Source organism: Cloeon dipterum, chromosome 4 (assembly GCF_949628265.1).
Source record: "Cloeon dipterum chromosome 4, ieCloDipt1.1, whole genome shotgun sequence".
NCBI lineage: Eukaryota > Metazoa > Arthropoda > Insecta > Ephemeroptera > Baetidae > Cloeon > Cloeon dipterum.
Window position 1 is genome coordinate 25,053,289 of NC_088789.1, and position 22,558 is coordinate 25,075,846.

The 22,558-nt window shown below is 37.8% G+C and overlaps 4 protein-coding genes across 5 annotated transcripts in view; 3 read left to right on the top strand and 1 right to left on the bottom strand.

Annotated features, from left to right (window-relative positions):
* Positions 1-22,558, top strand: part of Vps35 (Vacuolar protein sorting 35) — a 197,252-nt gene that overhangs the window by 141,646 nt on the left and 33,048 nt on the right. The window lies entirely within an intron of this gene.
* LOC135942439 (coiled-coil domain-containing protein 174) lies at positions 28-16,907 on the bottom strand. The gene is made up of 7 exons (XM_065488558.1): positions 16,752-16,907; positions 16,491-16,693; positions 16,227-16,430; positions 15,890-16,176; positions 1,328-1,549; positions 669-830; positions 28-337 (listed from the first exon to the last, which is right to left on the bottom strand). Exons 1-7 carry the CDS (start codon positions 16,788-16,790, stop codon positions 63-65), a joined length of 1,392 nt encoding a protein of 463 aa, XP_065344630.1. The 5' UTR covers positions 16,791-16,907; the 3' UTR covers positions 28-62.
* Positions 5,799-15,300, top strand: LOC135942440 (uncharacterized). Its single transcript, XM_065488559.1, has 3 exons — positions 5,799-6,038; positions 12,327-12,494; positions 13,985-15,300. Exons 1-3 carry the CDS (start codon positions 5,966-5,968, stop codon positions 14,362-14,364), a joined length of 621 nt encoding a protein of 206 aa, XP_065344631.1. The 5' UTR covers positions 5,799-5,965; the 3' UTR covers positions 14,365-15,300.
* LOC135944307 (XK-related protein 6-like) lies at positions 17,209-22,517 on the top strand. Its single transcript, XM_065491153.1, has 5 exons — positions 17,209-17,806; positions 17,870-17,971; positions 18,070-18,284; positions 18,338-18,517; positions 19,211-22,517. The coding sequence occupies exons 1-5, from the start codon at positions 17,526-17,528 to the stop codon at positions 19,798-19,800; spliced, it is 1,368 nt and encodes a 455-aa protein (XP_065347225.1). The 5' UTR covers positions 17,209-17,525; the 3' UTR covers positions 19,801-22,517.

A 22,558-nucleotide genomic window follows, 5' to 3' on the forward strand; every position in this document is an offset into this window, starting at 1 on the left:
AATTTTTATATTTTATTTTAAATAACAATTAACATCACTCTTCCTTTGCTCTCATTTTATAATCAAAATCTATCCTCCACTCGTTTTCTGAGGAACGACAGTCCAGCTAAAATGCTTTCTTCCGGGTTGCTTCCCTGCGGTGGCTGGGATGGAGGAGGCAGAGGACCAACCACCTCGTCGTCGCTACTGCTGTTGCTGCTGCTCGTCCTCCTTCGCGGACTCCGACTCCTCGATCTCCTTCTGTTGTTGCCAGATCCGCGGATGAAACTGGACGGAGGAGCAAATTCGTTCTTCCGCTCGGCCCTTTTCGCCTCGTTCCACTCCTCTTGCGACATCACTGCAAGCAAAATTAGTATTTTTAACGGAAAAAAATTAGGATTATTAATATATTGAATCTTTAGATGGAATGAGAAATTTTTACAAAATCGTACAAGATAAGAACAGAAATAATTAAATAAAAATACTGCTGAGAGAAATAACAAAATTGATCCAGCGCTTTGTTTACAGTCTCTAAGCATTATTTTATATTTAGAATTAATTCAATACTACTTTGCTGTTAGGATCTTTAAAAATTTTCATTTTGCCTCCATTTTCCAATATAACTTTTTAAAAATTATGCTAGTCCTTTGCGGGTAAAATTGGAATTATTTCATCAGATCGTTCCTCACCATAGGTCTCTTTATTTTTGTCCCAGGGTCTAACTACCGCAGGTGGAGGTCTGACTTCCCTGACCAACGGCTCTGGCTCTTGTGGTGGTTTTTCACTGCCTTTTCCTAATAGTCGCTCCATTTCTGCCTCCTCATCAGACTCATTCTTCTCCGTTTCCTCATCTGAAAGTGAAACGTGTGTTAATTAAGACTTTAAGAACAGATGAATTTTTTTGTAATCTTTATAATTCTAAATTTGTCAGTTGTCAGTTTTTAGGACAAAACAGAAACTCAAATATTTCCTGAAGCCATGAAAATGTAAACATCTATTTTGAGTTAGGTTAAATATTGGTTTTAAGAAATAAAAAATTGAACTTAAAAGAAAAATCCTAGGGGGGGGGGGGTGAATTTAATTCTACTAATCTTACAAAGGCTGCTTCCACAAGCAAAAATCAGGCATGGAAGGATAACATGTAGCAAAATTGTAGAGCATTTGATATGAATTTTTTTTTATTTTCGATTTATTCTAGCCTTCCGTGACTGATTTTTTCCTGTGGAAGTTGCCATTGCAAAACCCGTAGAAGAAATTAGAGTACAAAGAAAATATTCATTTCTCTTGGGTTTAATAAAAACAAAGAAGTCGAGCTTTCCGGCTACAATCCATAAAAACCGTTGTTTACCTGTGTCGGGAAGCGGAGGAAGTCCCTGTCTGAGTCTTTTTCTGTTGGCCGCCGCCTTGAGCCTCGCCTTGAGCTGCTGCGCCCTCCGCTCCCTTCCCTCCTCGGCCGACTTTTGTTGTTTCTTCGTCTCGGCTCGAACTTTGGCCAACTGATCTTGCTGCGCCTTTCGCAGCTTCTCGTCCTTCGAGAAGGCATAGTAGCTCACGCCGTGATTTCTGACCTCTGCAACACGCACGCAATAAAACTTTCATTAATCAAAGACGATCAATTCAATATATTTATTACTTGAAACACAGACACTTGATTTGTTGTTTTAGTTCTAAATTTATTATAAAAACCAGTACGCCCAAGAAAACGCCTATGAAAAAATTTTATTGGAATTTGGTTCTGGGTAAATAATTTTTTGAGCATGTTTTCATCAAGGGAGCATCAAATCAGTACAATTATACAAGCTTTGAACATTTCAGCTGTTTGAAATTTGAAATCTTTATTAACTTAAATTTAACTCCAGTAACAATCAGAAATAAGCATATTTTTGTTCAAACTCGAGCTTTGGAATTTGGAAGCGGGTGTCACCAATTTAAAATAACAATACCATTGATTATTTATACTGTATTGCAATCATTTCAATGTTTCCAGAAATAAAATCCATTTGTATAACAATTGTTTTTAACAACATAATTATAAATAATTGCTTTAATATAAACAATTGACTAAAAATCGTTTTAGATCATATATAGCATAAAGCTTTGTTGCTAGCTAAATTGTTGCCCTGCTGATCCGTAATAAACCAAATTTTAAATCTAAATTGTCTGTGGTTTATTTTTGCATTATTTTAAAGAGGAACGATACTGGAAAAGCCTGTAATATGCTTGTTGCCAATGCATAAATTCATCCCTTAGGATTCAGTTAAGTCAAAATTGACCTAAAAAGCGCTGTTATTTTTTTAGAAAATTGGCTGGAAAATTACCGTGCTTTTCAAATGGTAATGGCGTAATGGCTGTCTCCTTACTTGAAATCCGATTTAATTTCAAAACCAAGAGTTTCCCCAAAAAGCGGCATACATCGTTGGACAGATCTCGACGAGAGGAATCGAAATATGCCAAGAAAATATGTTCGAGCAATGTAAATTTTGGAGAAAATTGGCAAAATTAGAATTTTTATTGTAGGAAGGTCATTTTTTTACTATTGCAAATTGCTGAACAAATAGTTTATCGGTCAATTGTTTAAGGCATCCAACAATTTAAATAATTTTCAATCGTTGCCCAGTATCATTCCACTTTAAATTATTAAATTTTTGAAACATTATTAGCATTAAAGCACTATTAGCCAATGAAATATTGTTATATAGAGGAATTGACAAAAGGGGGAAAATTAAATAAAAATCGGCCTGTGAAGCATAATCTAAAATGTGTCGAGATATGTATTTAATTTGTTTATCCATAGATGAAGATTAATTACCTACAGTATGATACAAAAATAAATTGGTTCTAAAAGAAAAAAGTGTCATAACAATGCAAATCTGGTGTCATACTATAATGCCTTTTGTTTTTATTGATTGTAGCCGAGTGGAAGTATATAAGTGGCGAAAAGGTTTGCGGCAGCGCAGGCACACGCGATCTATTTTTAAACCAGCTTTGTGTGCCTTCTTGTGCTTTCCCATTAAAAATTAACTCGAATCTTATCTGCAGCCGCACATATAAGGAGTTTAAAATGCGCTTCCCCCTGCTCGCCGAGAGCCGTCATTCAAACACTCGGCAGACGCCGCGGCCGGCCGTTCGTTCCGTCCTAGAGTGCTGCAGGGGGTGAATCAAGTTTCTTTTTGTCTCTTGGCCCACAAGGGGGGTGTTGACCTCCCCATTTGATTTTTTTTCGTGCAGAGATCAACTCGACTCGCGGACAAAGAAGAAACTTTGCACTTTTCTTCTTTCAATCGTTATCAAGCGGTGGCTATCATAAATTTAATTGCATAGAGCACGTTCCGATGCAGCAGTGCAGCACTTGAAATTAATTTGAACGACACTCTAAGCAATTAATTATAGATAAGTCTCTCTTTTAAGTTTCGAGCCGTCTGCTAGCTGTCTGCACTCTATTAAGATGCTTCATGCTTTTCACTGAGGGTAAGATACAAATGAATAAATAATTTCTGGTTTCTCAAATATAAATTTAATAAAAACTCCAACCGAAAACGAAGAATATTTTAAAGGGATGAGGCACGTTCAGGGCTTCTCGACTTAATTTATAATAGTTTTGTATTAAATTAAATGGAGCGAGACTTCAGGATAAATTAAAAATTTATATTCTAGATAATTAATTTAAAATTAATTGCAAACGCCTATTTGACTTAAATTCACGAAAAAAATATTCGACAAAGGAAATTGTTTTTGAAAAGGATTCAATAAAAGAGTGAAACTGATATACCTTTCATTTTCCTAGTTAATTCGTACAATGATAATGTCCTTTGTGTTCATGTCTGCGAACATGCAATGCGCAAATATGCACCACAGAGTCCCTTAAATGATTTATTTTGATGTGCAGACAGCAAAAATCAAGCCAGTCAACCACCGTAGAAACGTCAGCAGATATTTTTCATTATTTATTTTCAACGATTGTTTTCCGAGTTTTGGATTAAGCACATCCAAAATAGTCATTTTTAGGTCTGATTGCACAGCAGCAGGATTGCGTCTTAAATCGCAACGGAAGTGCCATAAATACGTGAAAATACGGTGGCTCCATTTATTGGCAGTTTTCGCAATAAATATGGTGAATTATGATACAAGACAAATTAATTAGTCGATAAAACAACTGTCTAGCCCTCGTGACGGCCAATGATTCAGTTTCAAAAATAAAGAAATACACTTTTCATCTGTGACCTCCTGATCCTGAGCCAAGTAAAAAATATCCAACATTTTTTTCAGCCTTTTATTAAAATGAACGTTAAACTTAACCCTTATGAAAAAAACAAAAGAAAACAAACGGGAGGATGCACTTAGCGGATGTGTCGCGAGGAGTGTGGCGAGTGCAAATGAAAGGCTGCTGGCATGGGCATGGGCATCGCGCGAGCGGGCCGCTATCGATTATTTCATCCTTGACACCGGGGGAGTGCTCGCGCGCACAATGGATCCCATCGACCCTGCTAACGCGGTTATGCTGGCGGTGCCCCTTTAGTGCCGCGCCGCCCAGCAGCAGCACAACAAAATAAATGCACATTCAGCTCTCTCTCGCTCTCTTCTTTCTCTTCGCTGATAGTCGCCGAATGAGAAGGAGGAGAGCGAAAAACTCTCGCGTGCCAATTGACATGAATCGCCACAACGCCAAATTATTCGCCAACGCGGCCGTTTTTGCGTATGTGCGCAGCTCCATACAAACTTCCGCAGCACAACTTTGCTCATAAAACTCGTAATTTCGCATTAGCCAAAGTTCAAACTCTATTACCGCAGGTTGCGGGTGCTAAAAAGTTTGCCAAATCTGCTTCGAACGCACTACAGCTGTTTCCTTTTCATCATTGGGATTTGTTTTCCTATACTTCGCGGTTCAATTAAGTCCACGAGGGAAAGAAAACAAAACGTTTAAATTTACGAGGCTTTCTGCAAGGAGGCGAGATTTTACTGGGTCAACTGAAAATCAATTTTGAATGAATTTTGTGATTTTAAATTAAATAAACTATTCAATATTTTTAAATAGGGATTTCCAACTTATTTGCTAAAATGTTTCTTGATTCTAAATGTTGTCAATATTTAATTGTTCAAACAGGAGCTCGAGGAATTAATTTTGTTTTCAGATTTTTTATTGGCGACGACCTCCTTATAGCAAGCAACTTGCGAAAAAAAATCATTCACGCGTGCTGGAAAGGCGCAAACCAGCAAGTAGTGAGTCGGAAAACTTTAGCAATCCTCCAAAATCAAAATGGAATCGTCTTTGCAATGCAATTGAGTCGAACATAGGCTCAAATCAGCCAGGACCTCAGCCCCAATCATCGCTCAGTTTCTCACATTGCAAATATTGTAACCCTTCAAAATAAATATAGACAAAATTTGTCCAAATTAAAAAATCGCTTATTTTTCCTTGAACTTTGAGCGTTGAGTTTTTTAATTTTTCTAAATGAAAATAAATATCTTTATTTAATTTGATAAATAAAGAAAAATATTTTAAATCTTCTTTTGGTCTGAAATCCCAACATTTTGCGTTTGAAAATTCCAATTAATGAGAAGCAAACAACGATTGCATAACATCTCACTGACGAATAATCCGCTTTTGACTCTTCACAGAAAAAAGCCCGTGAAAATCAAAGGGACTGGTGGAGTGGCCGACGATGTCGCCTCGCGGAAAATATTAATTTTTCTCATCGGTGGCGGTGGCAGAAGAGCGGAGAAGAAAGAAAGCAAGCAAGCAAGCGCGGGCGAGTGCGGTGCGTCAATTTAATAAAAGCGAGAGGCAGGCAGCAGCAGCAGTGAGAGAGAGCAGAGTGCGCATGTTTTTAGTGAGACTGCGGGAGGGTGAGAGACGGCCGAGTCGTCGTCGGTGTCGTCGTCGTCGTCGTCGTGGTCGGAGGCTGCACTCGCGGCAGCTCTGGAGCTATCGAACCAATGCCTTCCAGGCGTCCACCCTTCTAATTAGCCGCCACCGCGCGCGTTCAGGATGAAATTATCGCCACTGGACAATGCGATCCGACACTTGCTGATCCTCATCATTCCGCTCGTCGCCTCGCCAGGTGAGCCGCCCCCGCGCTCTCTCTCTATCTCTCTCTGCCCTCCCTCGGGGGGCTGCCCGAAAGTGGCTTGAACCGACGGGCAAGTCCAGTTCGCCCCGAGAGACGAACGAAACGAAGCGAAATAATCGCTCGATTTCACCCGATCCTAATTTCAATTTCGCAGCCGTGGCCCCCCATTTATATTCTAGCTTTATTGATTTCGCGTCAGCCAGCAGCATCACTCGGCAGTGGTACAGAGTGCAAGCGGGTGCATTAAAATCGCAGGAGTGATCCACGTTGCGCACCGCAGGGGGTGCATGCCCTCCTCGGAGGTGTTTATTATTATTACATCTCTTGTGTCTACGCCCCAGTGAGATATATGTGGGGCAAGATGAGATTTTGTTTGGCTCAACAAGGGCAAACACGGCCACGGGCGCGAAAGGGTAATTGGGATTCTACTTCGCATATGCACTCTCTCACTTTCCCTGGAATTGGGGTCGAGGGTTTTGCTCTATTTTTGTAACAAATGAGTCGTAACTAGAGCTGAAATAATTAGTTTAGTTTGACAGAAAAAATATATATTTATCGAAAATAGGCTTTTAAGAGTATATTTTGGCCTACTTGTAATTCGAATTTTTATTTTAGAGTTCTTTGAGATGAATAATAAAAGTATGCAGCAATTGTTCATTCATTTTATACCTAAAAATAAATATTTATTTAAAACGAAGACTGTTATCAGCAGGATTGGTGATTTGAGACGATGGACTATTTATTCCCTGTTCCTTATTTACTTTGAAACATTAAACGAGCACGAATCACGCAATTTTAATAAGTTAGGACCACACTAAATTTCATCCAAAGCCCAAAACCCGTCTAAATTGCGTCATCACACTCTGTACGAGCAAAATTATTCAAAGTGTAGGGGAATTTGAAGATTTTTCTTGAAAAAACCATTGATTTCTGGCGGTTTTTTAATCTAAACAGGAGTTGATTTAATTTTGATATTCATCCTGAAAATATTTAAAATTTGCCAACGCAAGATAAGAAGTTAAAACCAGGCAAAATAAATTCTATACCCCCGTGAAAATGTGATTTTAATGGCAGGGTGAATCAGCTGAAAATTGCGTAGACGAAAAATTAATTAAAATTATTTAATTGCCAAAAAATTTCAAACTATAAATTAAAGTTTGTTTAGAAGACCTATTAAATTTCAAAACAAATTTGTGTCTCCATATCTGTCAATTATTCAGCTCATTAAAAAACATTTTAGGTCAAATGGTGTACATCGCAATTTAATTCCCCCATCTCGTTAACACTTCTCCTCTCTCTAAATATGAATGGAAGGCATAAAACAGGACGATAAACGCGGTCAATGCGTCTACAGATCAATAATAATTGGCCTCTCTCATCGCTTATTTTTTTTATCTCTCAACGCTTCGCTCATAATACAAAATTTACACGCACGACACGCAATTAGCTTCCGATTTAAAATATTCCGCCGGCGTTCACAGGCGCAATTAATCACAAACTTGTAAACAATAAAGTCTGCGAAGCTTCTTGACGTGAATACCAACCGGTGAGAGGCAGGCAGCAGTTTCTCGGCTGGGCTGATAATAATTCATCCGTACTGAGCGAATTTGCATAATTGAATTTGGGAATAGTGCCGCGCGGCGTCGATCAAAACGAGATTAGCGCAAGGGCAAGGTCTGCGTCGACCTCTCCGCATGTGTAATAAACTGACCGTTTGCCACCAATAAATCATCCTCTCGTCACACGAATATTGGAAATTACCGTGAAAATGGAGATAGAATTCAGTACGAAAATACAGGGAAGGCTGATTTTTTTAATAAAAGATCCTTAAAAATCCAGAATGTTGTGAGAAACGGATGTTGACAATGAGTCTGTCCAGCGTTCAATTAAATATTTTATTTTTAGTAATTTTACTTCTTGCAATTTTTCTAAAAAGTGTTAGAAATTTTTAATTTAGAAATTGACATTTGAAAACAAAATATTTAATGTAAAATTTATTAAAAATAACTTTCAGCTCACCCATTCAATGTGCACTTTTTCATTGGGGGTTTCAAGTAAATGGCGGGAAAATTCCAAAAATATATATTATGCTGGGGTAAACTGACGTTTCTTATTTTATTTATTTTGTACTGTTTCACCATCCAGATAAAAACAACAAGCCCCTGTTTTTAAAAGAGTTAATCAAAGCTTAACAATTTCAAATCAAATTGAATTCAATAAAAAATTTAAATCTTATTTGGCCTTGTAAATGTCTGCATTCTTGATTTTTTAATTTGTTTCGTTCGATTGTCACAAATTTAAAAATATTTTGTTTTCCAACACACTCGATGTTTGCATAATTCGTGCTCCTCTGGAAGCACGGCAATCAAGCGGCGCCGCTAATGAGTTTTTAAAAGCCGCCCACGGCAAATATTTGCGAAGCACTTTGCTTGCAGCTTCGGCGGCGGCAGAGTGCGACAGGATGCATGGTTAATTACCATTCGCCATTGTTTTTCGAACGAGCGAACGCCGCGCGCAGATCGCTATCTATATCTCTCTCTGGCGCGTAATCGAATTTCGGGAGCCGCGTTCTTCTGCTGGTGCTCTAGCCGCGCAAAAAACCGCGCCGGAGAAACAGGTGTCTCTCCCCGCAGTGCGATGCGCTCATTCCTAGACTGACGTCAACGTAGTCGAAAACGACGTCAATTCATCCAGAGTCCATCCTGTTTTTGGTAATAATCAACCCGGACGAACGAATGCAAATGAAGCAAATGTCAATGCTTGCTTTATCTTCGCAGTCCGTGGCGTGTGTCGCCCGCCTCTGGCTGGCTGGCTGGCTCGATCGTGACATTCTACGAGGGTGGAGGGCACCGTTGAACGCGGATTTTCAGCCTGCGCGCATCAGTAGATTGGCTCCCAGGAGAGGATTAGGCTCCGGTGCTGCCTTCTAAAAGTCGATTGGCACAGGATTTGCTTAAATCTTCTATTTTCACGATATAAAAAGATAAAAAACGAAGGTCTGAGCCTTCCATATGAGCTGCCTGATGAATTTTTATGTGAAATCATTCTTTTATATACGGTAAAAAGGTTAGGTTCCAAGGAGGGAGCTTATAGAAATTTTTATAAAATTATATAGGCACTCAGGGTGGAGGATGAACACCCCATAAACCCTCCAGTTCGTTAGGGGAGGTCAAGAAAAGTCTAACGATTTTAATTTCTTGCGATTCTGTAAGTTAGAACCTGAGATCTGGCGGTGATTCGATTTTACAATATTTCCAAAAATGGAATAATTAATTGTTTTTTAGTTTTAAATAATGAGAGGAGAGCGAAAATAAATCTTATATTTCACAAGTTCACAGGTTCCTGGAGAGTATTTAAAAAAAAATTTCAGATTAAAAAAACTGGATAGTTTCAAATGTAACGAAAATCCCTCAAAATTTCAGAAAATGGCCTTTGACCTTGACCGATGGCATTAAATTTGGTATTCATTCTATTGGGCTTGACGAACGGAATTCAATGCAACAAATTATTTTTTAAAATTTCCGAAAAAATGGTAAGAAAAATGTGAACGGGAAATTTTTTACCATTTTTTTTCTCAGTTTATTCTGGTCTGATACCTGGTGACAATTTTGTAGACATAACTTTCTCAAAATTAAAAAAGAAAACCAACGACCCGTGTATTTTTCTATTCAACATCTTAAAATTGCACAGAAACATTTCAGTTTAAAACGATTTTCAAGTTATTTTTTGTCAAATCAATCACTTTATTTAAACACAAGTTGTGTACAACAGATTTTATAATAATAAATCATTTAGGTCAGTCATTTAGCTGGTAATTTTGCAGCTAAATTACTGACCCAAAGTATTACTATAAAATCTATTGTACACAATTTGTGTTTAAATAAGGTGATTGATTGAAGTCATTTTTATATAGAAGCAGTTAATATTTTTCCAGTTATTCCATCTTTTATCTTTTTGTCTGATTACAATTCTACAAAATCACGTCCATTCAATGATTTTGCTGTTGAATCAACTGACTTTGTAAGAAAATGAAACATACACTGTGTTCCCCCGCAGTGTGGCACGCATTTTTGTTTTTTAATCACCAGCGAGGCTGGTGTCGCATCAGCAATTCTTTTGTTTTGTCAAATACAGGATTTTTCCGCGCGACTTTTCTTTGTTTACGCCCGTCCATCACGCAGAAGCGTCAGAGTGGGACGAGCGAAAACAATTGATTGCGAATATCTAGGCGTGTTCACGGACACCGGTGCGTGACATTCGATAGCACAACAATGTCAGCGCAGGATTGATTCCGCGTGATTCGTGTCACGTGATACGCTGCATCCTGTATCTTGGCATGTTTACTATTACTCCTTTGGTCCGGCCGGCCGGCTGGTTCATTTCGGCAGATTCATGCAAATGAGTATGGAGCAAGACCGCACACACATGAACGCCCATTCCGAGGGGCATTAACGACGCGCGATTAGTACATCGCTTTGATTGGCCGACGGACAGTAAAAAGCAGGGCAGCGGAAAGCTTATTTTCCGTTCCTCTCGACCTTTCACCTTTCTGGCTGTTTGTAAATCACAGTCAGACTTCACAATTTTATTTTTATCTCCGTGTACCGCGCATGCAAGACTGTCGGCACTGCAAGTTTTTGTATCCTGTCTGTATATACGGAGGACAAATTGCACATGTCAGACTTTTTTGGACCAACATGTTGAATAATTGGGCAAAAGGCGGATGAGAAACGAGACGCTCGCCCCAGTGGCAAGGCTCCAAGTGCTATGGGAGAAATTGTTGAGTTCCGATTCCAATCGTTCCTTTGTGTTTATGTTACAAGTCTCGACGCCGACTTTTTTTATTTAAATCTTGATTTATAGCTTGTTGGTCAAAATGTATCAGAGACATATATGAGAGTTGTCTGAGGATTTAATTGGTTTTCGTTGTTTTTTCCGGTTTCACAGAGAGATTAAATGATTAAGTTAGAGTTAAATCACCAGATGTGTTTTGATAGAAGGTTTTTAAGAAAAAAATCAAGGAGGTGAAGGGGAAACTCAAAGGACAGCAATAAACTTCATTATTAATTGCATATTGCGTCCATCAGTCAATTAATTTACCGAATCTACAGCAAAAATCTCTACATTAATGCGAAATAATCAATCAGCTCGATTGAAAAGTCAATAGTACGATATTTTAATCTCATGTTTAAGCGCCTGACTTCAATTTCCCTAGTCACGAGTCATCAAAAAATGTTTGAGGTGCGAGCGAAATATTCCTCAAATCAACAGAACGTGATTTTTTCAGCATAATACTTCTATATATCGTATCCGCACGAAACAAAAACATAAATTCGAACAGCATTTTGGTTTAATTTGTTCTTCTGACCTACTTTTTGGATAAAATTGAAAGAAAATAATGTTAATATTTCAATACTTTTCATGATTTAATAACATTGCAGTCAAAAGTCTTTTTTTACCTTTACTTAAAGTAGTCTCTAAAAATTTTTCCAGGTTGCCGTTTTAATTTCCAAGAAAATTGACTTCAACTTTTTATGCAGATCAAGCGGCTAGCACTGTCTTCTCTTTGAAAATGATGATTTTTTCCCCTCATTGTACACACTACATTTGATAAGATCGTGATGGGAGGGATCGAAATAAATCAAACAATCTTTGATAAATAACTGTTAATTTTTTTGAGAAATTTGGCGAGTTCTTAAATATATATTGATTTAATTCATGTACATTTTAGAGGCGACTTTTGTAACAAAATGTCACAGAAAAAAAATCAATCGATCACTTGTTAAAGATAAAAATGAACAATTTTGTTCTAAATTACCCTCTAAAATCTACTTTTATTAATATGTATTAAAGAAAAAAGATAGAAAGCCTTGAATTTAAAACAAAATATTTTAATCTATTTCAACATTAATAATTAAATGTTCTTTATAGTAACCATTTGACTCAATCTGGAAAGGAAAAATAGTTTTATCCCTTTAGGTTTAAATATTTTTAAACGTTTTTGAAGCAAATCTCGAGAAACCTCTTTGCCACTTAATATTTCCTTTGAAAATTGGAATATCGAGCTTGACTTCATTTCCACTATCAGAATTCACGTCGCAGCACCAGCCAGCTATCTGCGCGGAACACGCGCTCAGCTGGCTGAAATAAATTGTTCCTCGTTTTTACCACTTTCATTCCATGCAAACAAATCCCCGTGTGTGTGTGTATATATTGATCAGCATTTGCGCCGCATTCGCATGCCACACTTTAATAAATCGGCGCGCTTTATTTTTGCAGTGAGCAGTCTAAGATGCGAGATATGCAGCTCAGACGAAATGAGAGACGGCACCGCCCTAATTAAGACGCAATTCCCGAATCTGAACTCGGTGCCCAGCTGCGGTTCTAAAGCTATAATTCTCGACTGCCCCTACGAGTCTCAGTCAGGATGCCTCACTCAAACCAAAGGTAATTATTACAATATACGCTTCTCACTTGGAACGCATCCAAGAATCCCTACAAATTCAGACGTTGCTTGTCTCCCTTCTTGTGTTCCGCCGGAAAGATTGGTTGGAGTTGTACGGCTTGCATTTTAGCAACAAGTATTCCTTTTTGCGTAGCACCCATCTAATTGCGAACGCACCATTCAAGGGTGCTTAATGGCAGGGTGTTTGATTTTAAACTGCGCATGTGATAGTTTTGTTCTGAAAGAAATTCGAGCCTTGCAATTAGTCACTTCTAAATTTGAGAAATCGTGTCATTTTAACAGTAATTGAATAATATTAAAAGAACTGCATATTTTTTGAGCAAACCGTTCCGAGAGTTTTTATCCGGCAATTTCATTTTAAAGATCAAACTCATGAAGTTTAGTCGATAGAATATGCTTTTCTAAGTTTTGTATAAAAATATTTAAAGTGCGTTTTTGAAACTTTGTTGCATTTCCATTAAAAAATATTGATCTACATTTATGCACAAACTTGCAATTTTTATCCAGGTAAAAATACTTTTAATACCCTAATTTTTCTGAACATCTCTTTAATATTTTCCTCTTGGTATCTTGGCAGAATTCAAGAAACACGATTATAGATAATTAATGAAAAGTTAGCAGATTCCAGTGAAGAAATATTGCACAAATGCACATTTTTGTCTCAAAAGAACATTAAACTGCCTCCGAATTCTTCAATCCTTTCCTCTTTCATCCCTGGAATTACCTTTTTAGCTTGATGAACCAAGTTTTTTAATATCTTATTTTAATCCAAAAATTTAAAAAGGTGCAGTAGTAGGAAAAACAATTCCTTAGTCTTTTGTGCTAGAATTGGAATATTGTTATCATTTATCATTATTATTTTTTAATAAAAGCAGAATTTTCGGATCTGAACCAGTCCAGTTTGGTCAAGCTAAACTAGTTTAATTTTAACGATGAATAAAATCGATAAAAATGATTTTAAGGGCTGCTGCGTTCTTTTAAAGCAGATTAAAATGTTTATTGGTTTTTTGCAACGTTCGTTAGCGTAATTTTGGTTCCAAATTACATATAATTGCGCCAAAAATTTATGATATAGTCACTATTTTAGCCGGAATAATCAACCAGAAATCGGCTTTCTTAGCAAGTTAAATAAATAAAGTAGAATTTTCGGAAAATTAACCAATAATATAAATTCGTTAAACTCCAAGTCATATAAAGATATTTAAATATATTTCAGCGTAAAATTTTCCTCATTTTCTGACAATTTATAAAAAAAACCAATTAAAATAGATCTCCACTCGAAGCTGATTTTTTAAAGAAAAAATTCCTTTATTTTAAGAAAAAAATCAGAAATTGTTTTAGATATGCACCAAATTTTTAGAAACATTAAAGCAATGACAAAATGACATTCCCTACCATTTAATGTTATAAATAGAAAAGAGGAGGAATTTTCCAAACGAAATTTACTGACGGCTCTTTTTTAACATTGCAGGAAAACACATGTCAAAAATGTGCAGCAATATTCCAGTTCAAGACTGCCAGGTAGCCAACGGTGTGGAGTACTGCTACTGTCGAGGGGAACTGTGCAATAAGAAGAAGCAAGCTGCGAGTAACCAAGTGCCAAAGCCGACGACGCGTCACCCGGCGCCCCCGGCGGCAGCACCGGTCCCCACGGCCTCCACGGCGCCGAGCCCCGTCGCGAGCAAGGCACCGAACAACGTGCGGGACGCGCGCAACAACGACGCCCACAAGGAGCCGCAGCCGTCGACCGCCAAGCCCGAGCGGCCCTCGGCGGCCGCCGCCTCTCGGAATGCCGATTTCGGCGTGTTGGCCGCCCTCGCTTTCCTTTTCGGCCGACATATCCTGACTTGATTTTAATTTTTGTTTCCGAACAGCAGCGCAAACAACAATAATAATTTTGTGTTCATGTCAAGTGGCAGGATGCGATGAAGGTCTGATTTATTTTTTTTCTGAGTTGTATTTTTTTACTTTAGTCACGAAGCAGGACCAATGCAGTTTTATTGTCTGATCTAGATAAATATGTGAAGATGTTCCTGGTGCAGTATCGATTTAAGAAAGAGGGAATTACGTGTGGCTACTTCAACTTTCCACTTAAGGCCTACACATTTAGCTGCCGACAGATTTCTGTTTTGTTTTAGTTTCGCTCGGGAAAAGGATGTATGGAAACTCTCAAATAATGGCAGACGTGTAAAACACTCTACGAGGAAATCATTTTAACTCTCAAGAACAACAAAAATGTACTCCAGTTCAGATTTTAACTTTTAAAAGTTGTAATTCCACAAGTATATATTGAAGATGAATAAATATATAGTATACTTATAGCGATTTTACGATCGTAGCCAGATGAAATTATATTTATCCTTCTCATTATTACAATATTTTAAATTTTATACTTGCAACGTTGGAACAAACACTACTTCCGATCATTTCGACGTAGGCGAAGCTTGATGCTAGAAAACTTGCTAAAAACGAACGCTTTCGATTTTAAACGATAGAAATTCTCCAGAAACAAACAAATTTAAGGGTAGCTGCGTGTAAAGCCAGTCAAAGGAGGAGTTAAGCATAAGTTTTGTATTAGCGAGGAACGCATGAGCAGGATAGCTCTGGTTTGCTTTAGCCTTGAGTCGATTTTCGATCAAAATTATATTTTCTACCTTTCAAATAAATAATGAAAATCAAAATTCGGGGAGGAAATTTTCCAGAATGCTCTACCTATCTTGTCTCATTGCCAATTACTTAAAAGTCGTCAGATTGTATGTATACAGAATAAAATGATTTTAAATTCAACCCTTGTTGTTTAATTCCAAGATAAATAAAATTATTTATGACCAAATTTTGCATATAACTTTTCTAGGGTATAGGGACACTGCGCAGCTTCTTTTTAAAAATAAATATTTGACACCATCTTTAATTTTTTTGGAAATTAAAATTATAGAATGACTTTATAGCGTAAAATAACAATTTACTTGCAATTAGACTTGGGAATTTCTTTTCTAAACTTATAAAATTTTGAAACAATAGTTTCTAAGCATTTCTTAAACCGTTCCAAGGACACAAAATGAAATTATGGTTCAGAAAAATTGTTATTTATAGTGTAACATTTTCCTGGGCAAAATCATGGACAGCCTGAGCGGTAAATTTATTTAAAAGGCTTCTTTGTCAAATTTGTGGGTTTTGTCCAAAAAGTTTATTATAATAATAATATGCAGCTTAAATCCACAATTTCATGATTTTTAACACTTCTTGCTATTAATAAAGCTTAGAAATATTGTAATAAATTGACTCAAATTCCCAAATCCATAGCAAATTTTAACATATTTTTTGCACCTTTAAAAATCAGCAGAAAGATCAAGAATAAAAAAGTAAAAAAACTCACCGTCGTAGAGGATGTCTTGGTAATGGATATCTTCCTTTTTGCGCAGCTCAGCCTCTTCCTTCTCCCACTTCTCCCTCATGGCCTCCCGCTGCAGATCTCCAGAGACGAGCTGCTGTTCCAAAGGGGGCGTTGGAGGCCTCGGCTTTCTCTCTGGAGAGTTGCTCCTGCTTTTAGTCTCCTCCTGCATTCCCAGCGAGTCTGCCAGCTTTTGATTCTGCTTCTGCAAATCTGGCAGGTCAGTACGGAGGCACTTCCTCGTGCGGCCCAAACAGTCCGTGTACTCGACCCTGGGGGTGTAATTTTAGTTGTGTTACAGTTTGATTCAGTTTTTACTAACCAGTCGTCGTCATCTCCGTAATTTCCAGCTGGAGTGTCGTCGACCTCATCATAATAACCAATTTCACCCTCTTCGTGCTCTCTTTCTTGCTGCTTACGCTTAAAATCTACCAGCAGACATTGCTGAGCGGCGAGAATCTCAGATTTTGAAGCATTTGGCGACGAGAGCTCATCGTACAGCTTGGCTTTTGCTTCCAACGAAGACCTAATACATATTTGAAAACGGTTTTTATTCATTCAAAAATTCTGAGTTAAGCAATCTCACCTTGATTTTAGATAGCTCTCTCTTTCCTCCTCGGTCATTCCATCCTGTTTGTTCTTCTCGATCCTCTTTGTGTCCCAAACATTTCCTTTCTTGTCTGATTCTTTTTTCGGTTTCTTCTCAACAGGCTTTGCAAACTGATTTTTCGTCTTTGCCACTGTCACCTCTTCTTGTTTCCGACTCAATTCTGCTTTTAAACTAATTAGCTGTAAAATTATTATTCAATGTTATCGCTGTTTTATCCTAAAGGAAAAAATCACTCACCGTTGATCGGTTGATGTCAATTTTCTTTCCGCTATTCATATTGAATGTTTTGTATGATTGCTCTCAAATATAAAATTCACTGGATTTGAAAAGTGCGATCAAACCAAAAGATAAAAATCAGGTGAAATACATACAAGAACTCAAGTTTTGCGACTGCTTTCTATGTTTGATAACATAATGTTGTTTTTGTTATTGCGCTGAACAGTTGGATAGCCTGCATGTACTACCAACCAAGTAAAATCCAGACTCCAGAGTTATTTAATTATCTTTTCTCTTATTATTATCTCTTTAACGAGGAGTGTTATTTTTTCAAAATAATTTTTATTGTGTTAAAGATTAGAAATTTCAAACGATAATACTGGAAAAAGATTATTATTACATGTAGGGCACAAAGGAAAAGTGGCAACAAAACTGCGCGGCGAAAGAACAGGAAGAGAAATAGAGCCAGGATTGGGGGAGTCTCAGCCAATCAGAGCGTTGGATTGCATTAATCATCAGCGCAGCCAACGCGAAGCATCAAACTGCGGCGACCTTGATTATTTGTTGTGTGTTTCTTCTTGATTTCCTTCATTTTCCTTTTCTTTTCTCTGCAGTTGAGTAAGATCTGACGACGACGACCTCAACAACATGACCGATTACGGTACAGATCTCCGCACCTGAGAATGCGTTAGACGCATAGCGAAAGCAAATTGCGTCGGTGTGGATGGACGATGAAGAGTCGCGTTCGCTGCTGATGTTAGTGAAAAGTGAGAATAATTCTTCGAGTAGAGAGTAATGGACTCCGCTGCGGGGGAGGAAGCGAACAGGCTGACTGGACGGGCAATGGTGTGCGAGTGCATGGACGAGGCGGACACGGTGCCCAACCACCGCTTCCACGTCCACACCTGGGAACTGCTCATCCTCTTATTCTCCATCAGCAGCTACATCATCGACTTATTTTTCGATGTCAACCTGTCGAGGGTGTTCTTTCAAGAGGGACACATCACCTACGCAGTCTTGACGTTGCTCTTCGTACTCGTGCCGTCGATGATCACGATTGCACTGAGCGTAAGATGGTTAGAAAATTAACTAAATAATTTATTTTGTACGTCAATGGTTAATCTGTTGAATATTTACAGGTACATGCAGGATGAAGCGGGGGAAATTTCTGAAAAACGATCAAAAGGGTGCTGGCTACTTAGGTTTTTTGTCATGATGTTGCAGTTGGCCCCAGTTTTAAGGTATTAATATTGTTTTTAAGCGTAGTATTTTCAATATAATTACAATATATTATTTTTTGTTAATTTACTTTGGTTGTAATGATTATGTCTACATATAGATACGCTGACTCGTTTCATCACGGGTGGAAGTGTCGTAAGGCTGAGAAACAAAAAGACTTTGAAAATCAAAAGCGGTATTACAAAATGATGCTGAAGGAAGACGCAGACGCCGCCCTGTTGAGGGTGTTTGAATGCTTTTTGGAGGCTGCGCCTCAACTCGTGCTGCAATTCACGATAATCATGATCGAAACCAAAGGGAACACTTATGATGACGGTGAATTTCCCCGATTTGATTAAATTATTTTATGATAATCATTTTGAATTCAGTGCTGAATGGTCTTGGATTGAAGGACGTGCCGCAAGCTCTCTCGATTATGACGTCTCTGATCAGCATTGCCTGGTCAATGGCGTCTTACCAACGCTCGATACGATTCGCAACGGACCACAAGCTAAATATTTCTGTCGCTGGCAGCGCTCTTCAGTTCACCTGGCACATTTTGATAGCAGGTAAAATTATTTAGAAGAGGCGTTTGCCAATTGCACTCAAATTTGGCGCGGTGGAAGTCCTTGAGCTCCCAATTTAATCTTGGTAATAATGATAAAAGTAGTTACAAAAGATTTGAACAGACTGGGATGTTGCGTTTCCATTCAAATGAAAATCTTATTGAAAATTTCTTCCTAGAGTTAGATCGTTGACGATTTTTTTTTTTTGTATTTTTTGCGTTCTTACCAAACAATGCTCAGCTTTTTTAATCATAATTGTACATCTCCCACTCCTTTTAAGTCGAGTAAATTATTTTTACTCAAACCTTCAACTTAGCTGATTGCTTAAAAAATCAAATGTGATTTAAATGAAGAATTTCAGTCGTCTATAAGTTCTTAAATTTGTTAAAATTAGAATTATGTTTATCCAGATTTTAAGACTAGAGTTTTAAAAAAGAAAATGGATTGAGTTGCTGAAATCAAATATGGAAAGATCTACAATTATTTGAAATATGGACTTATTGTGCACCTTTCTAATATTGTTTTAATTTAATAATAATTTGGAGAATATTTCATTTAAAATATAAAAATTAAAAATATATTTAAGTTGAAGGAAACCAAATTTCAGCCAATTGTTGCCAATTTAGCCTGCAAAACACTAAAATTTAAAGCCGGCTTTTTCAAAACAAAAATAATAAATCACAATTTTCTTTCTAGTGTCTCGAATTTTGGCGTTCAGCATCGTGGCGTCGCGCTACCCAATCGCAGTGGGCGTGATTGTTGCGATCCACTGCCTGCTGATGACCGCCTGGCTGACGATCTGCAAGCCTCCACCAGGCTGCGAAGGCTACACGTACGCGTGGACAGTGGCGTACAGCTGGATCCTGGGGCTGGTCTATTTGTTCGTCTACATCTCGACGATCCAGGGCCGCACGCGCAACTTCTACCTCATCTACTACTCGATATACTTCGTAGAGAATCTCGGGCTGATGGTGTGGTACGCGTTCAGCATCGGACACGAGCCGCAGCCGTGGTACTACACGCTGGTGATCGTCGGCGCGTCTGTCAGCTTCTTCGCGGGCATCGTCACCATGCTCATCTACTATGGCTGGTTCCACCCGACCGCCGAGAAGGGCCCTGACTCACCCAGGGAGCAGTTCCCTATCTGCCGCAAGAGGGAGCACGCCTCCGACACCACCCTGCAGATCCATGACCTCACTGGCATGGAGGAGGACGACCCCAAACTGGGACAGCAGTGCACCATCGCTTTCAAACAGTCTCAGGAGGATCTGGCTGGATTAGCGTAGACTGATGAAGATTCAGTGCGGTAGTTATTTATTTGCTAGAGGTCTCAGCAGTCCCTATTCTTTGTCCAAGTGGTGTTTTTTTATCTAGAACATCTGGAGGGCTGTGAACTTGAAAATAACTGGCCAGCAGGGTTGCATTTTCACCCAACATAGTTTATTATTAAATGGGCCAGCTTCTTTCTATCGATTTCTTGCCCAAGATGCAATGAGGTCATGGGCAAGTAACTGATTTGAAGGACAATATAACCTGCAGGAAATTGCAGAAAGTGGTAATAATTAGAAATTACTTCAACCCTGTTTGCTGGTATTTTAAGATTAATGTTAACTCGGATTAATACCAATTTCTAACCTAATTTCTGAGTTAATCGTCGTCTACATCATAGCTTCTATTATCGGTGGCTTGGTGGATTTGGTGGTTGTAAATTTTTTTAGGCTCTGATTGCCGCAAAATCGACTGAAATTTTGTCTTAATATTGATTTTCAAATTTTTTGCTTTTAAAATATTTTGACCATTTAAATCTGTTTTTTCGGACTTAACTTTTATATTATGCATGTAAGATTTTGTAATAATATACATTTTCTTTTTAATTGTAGCAAATTTAAGAAAACTTTCATACCAAAGAATGTTCAATTGCCGTAAAATTCATTTATTTCGCTATTTTAGAAATCGTCCTGGTCCCGGCAAAATTGCGTAACTTTCAACAACCAAACGTGAATTTCCTTGTTGCAAGAAAAGGTCAACAATCAATTCGAAAATGAAAATTTGAGTGTTTGTTGAACGTTGCAATTTTGCCGGGACCAGAACGAAATGTAACATAATGTTCATAAACATTCCGTAAAATTTTTCTTCCGAGATCCACGCTGTCCCTAACAAGCAAAATTTGGAATTTTAAGTGATTTTTTCCAAATCTATGAAGAAACTCGCAAAACTATAATCTTTATTGTTTTACAACGGCTGATAGAGCTTGATTGCAGATATCTTGGAGGAAAAACGCTAGCACATTTTAACTTTCAACTGCCCCAAATATTTTTGACTTATTAGAAAATCTCTGAAATACTCGTTTATAGACTACTTAATTTGGACAAAGTACACACACGCAAACCTCCGGTCGGAATGTTGCGTGTCTTCTTAAAGAGGAATGATACTGGAAAAGCCTGGAAAATGCTAGTTGCCAATGCATAACCTCGCCCTTTAGGATTCAGTTAAAGCCTAAATTAACCTAAGGAGCGCTGTAATTTTTTGAGAAAATTGGCTGGAAAGTTACCGTGCTTTTTAAGTGGCAATTGGTGTCTCCTTACTTGAGATCCGATTTAATTTCAAAACCAAGAGTTTGCCCAATAAGTGGCTTACACCGTTGAACAGATCTCGACGAGAGGAATCGGAATATGCCAAGAAAATATGTTCGAGCATTGTAAATTTTGGAGAAAATTGGCAAAATTTGAATTTTTATTGTAGGAAGGTCCTTTTTTATTATTGCAAATTGTTGAACAAATTGTTAATCGATCAATTGTTTATGGCATCCAACAATTTAAATAATTTTCAATTGTTGCCCAGTGTCATTCCACTTTAAACACTACCTAACTTTACTCCAACAATATTTATAACTGCTATGTCAAAATCTCATGGTTGAGACCTTTATTTTTTTCCAACTAAAAATGTATCAATAATGTATAATTATGTGTCAAAAAAGAGAGCGGCCATTACATTGTAACATCATCACAGCTAAGGATAATTCGATTTTTGCAGTAATTTTTGGGATGCTTGACGGATTCTTTAGTTGCCCTTATTGATATTTAAGAATCATGGCAACACAAATAATGGAGTGTTCTGCGGAACATAAGCTGATGACTTCACATTGCACTGTTTGCTCTCTTTGTCCAAGGCTTGATGGATAATTCCATTTCTAAAAATTCCAACGGCCCTTTTTTTATCAAACATCCATATATATTTCAAAGGTCTCTTCCAGCTTCCAGCCACATTCAGAAATTTCATTCATATTTCGCTTGAAAAAAATCCCTTGCCAGCCGCCAGTCGAATTTGCTGTCTGAGACCTCTACTACGTGTACAGTTCTTGCACTATGTGGGCATCGCATTCCTTGCCATCACCAGCAAACCTTTGGCTCGGCGAGAACCAAATTTGCTTTGTTGCTAGTCTGCCTGAGCACGTCGTGACTGAACTGGTCCAACTGTTCGATGCCTTCACACATCACCCGTACAATTAACTTATTAATGCTGTGATCATGGATGGTAGAGATGGAACCACTTCTCCTGCTTGTACCTATTTCTTTTACTTCTGTCCAACGCACAAACGTTAACCACTTCATTCCTTGCAAAGATCTTTCAATAGATCTTATACTTATACATATAAAATTGTTTCTCTACTCTATCTCACTAAATCTTAAAATCTCTACCTATTCAACGTGTCTGATGTATAATAGTGTAAATTAATATACGGTGCAGTTTTCTGCTCCCTGTATTTTGTACTAATTGTAAATCGTAGTAGTTATGAAAATCTCAATTTTTCAAACTGTCCATAAAATTGGAACTGCTAACTGCTATCTCAATGCATGAACAAGTGATGATCCTAATTGTTAGTAGAATTAAGTCTTAAAATGCAGTAATCTTGTACTGATACTATTTACAACCTGTCTATTTTGGAAAGAAATCTTGTAATATTTTGTAGACTAAATATTATAAACATGTTTCGATCAAACTATTTCTCGATTTTAATTTCACTAGGTTTTATTTAATAAGAAG

Bases quoted from the DNA above. Each gene is read 5' to 3' on its own strand.
- LOC135942440 (XM_065488559.1), top strand. From the start codon at position 5,966: ATGAAATTATCGCCACTGGACAATGCGATCCGACACTTGCTGATCCTC. The intron at 6,039-12,326 runs GTGAGCCGCCCC...TTATTTTTGCAG, and splicing joins TCCGCTCGTCGCCTCGCCAG to TGAGCAGTCTAAGATGCGAG. The intron at 12,495-13,984 runs GTAATTATTACA...TTAACATTGCAG, and splicing joins ATGCCTCACTCAAACCAAAG to GAAAACACATGTCAAAAATG.
- LOC135942439 (XM_065488558.1), bottom strand. From the start codon at position 16,790: ATGAATAGCGGAAAGAAAATTGACATCAACCGATCAACG. The intron at 831-1,327 runs GTAAACAACGGT...TTTCACTTTCAG, and splicing joins TCCTCCGCTTCCCGACACAG to ATGAGGAAACGGAGAAGAAT. The intron at 338-668 runs GTGAGGAACGAT...TTTTGCTTGCAG, and splicing joins CAAAAATAAAGAGACCTATG to TGATGTCGCAAGAGGAGTGG.
- LOC135944307 (XM_065491153.1), top strand. From the start codon at position 17,526: ATGGACTCCGCTGCGGGGGAGGAAGCGAACAGGCTGACTGGACGGGCA. The intron at 17,972-18,069 runs GTATTAATATTG...GTCTACATATAG, and splicing joins CAGTTGGCCCCAGTTTTAAG to ATACGCTGACTCGTTTCATC. The intron at 18,518-19,210 runs GTAAAATTATTT...TTTTCTTTCTAG, and splicing joins CTGGCACATTTTGATAGCAG to TGTCTCGAATTTTGGCGTTC.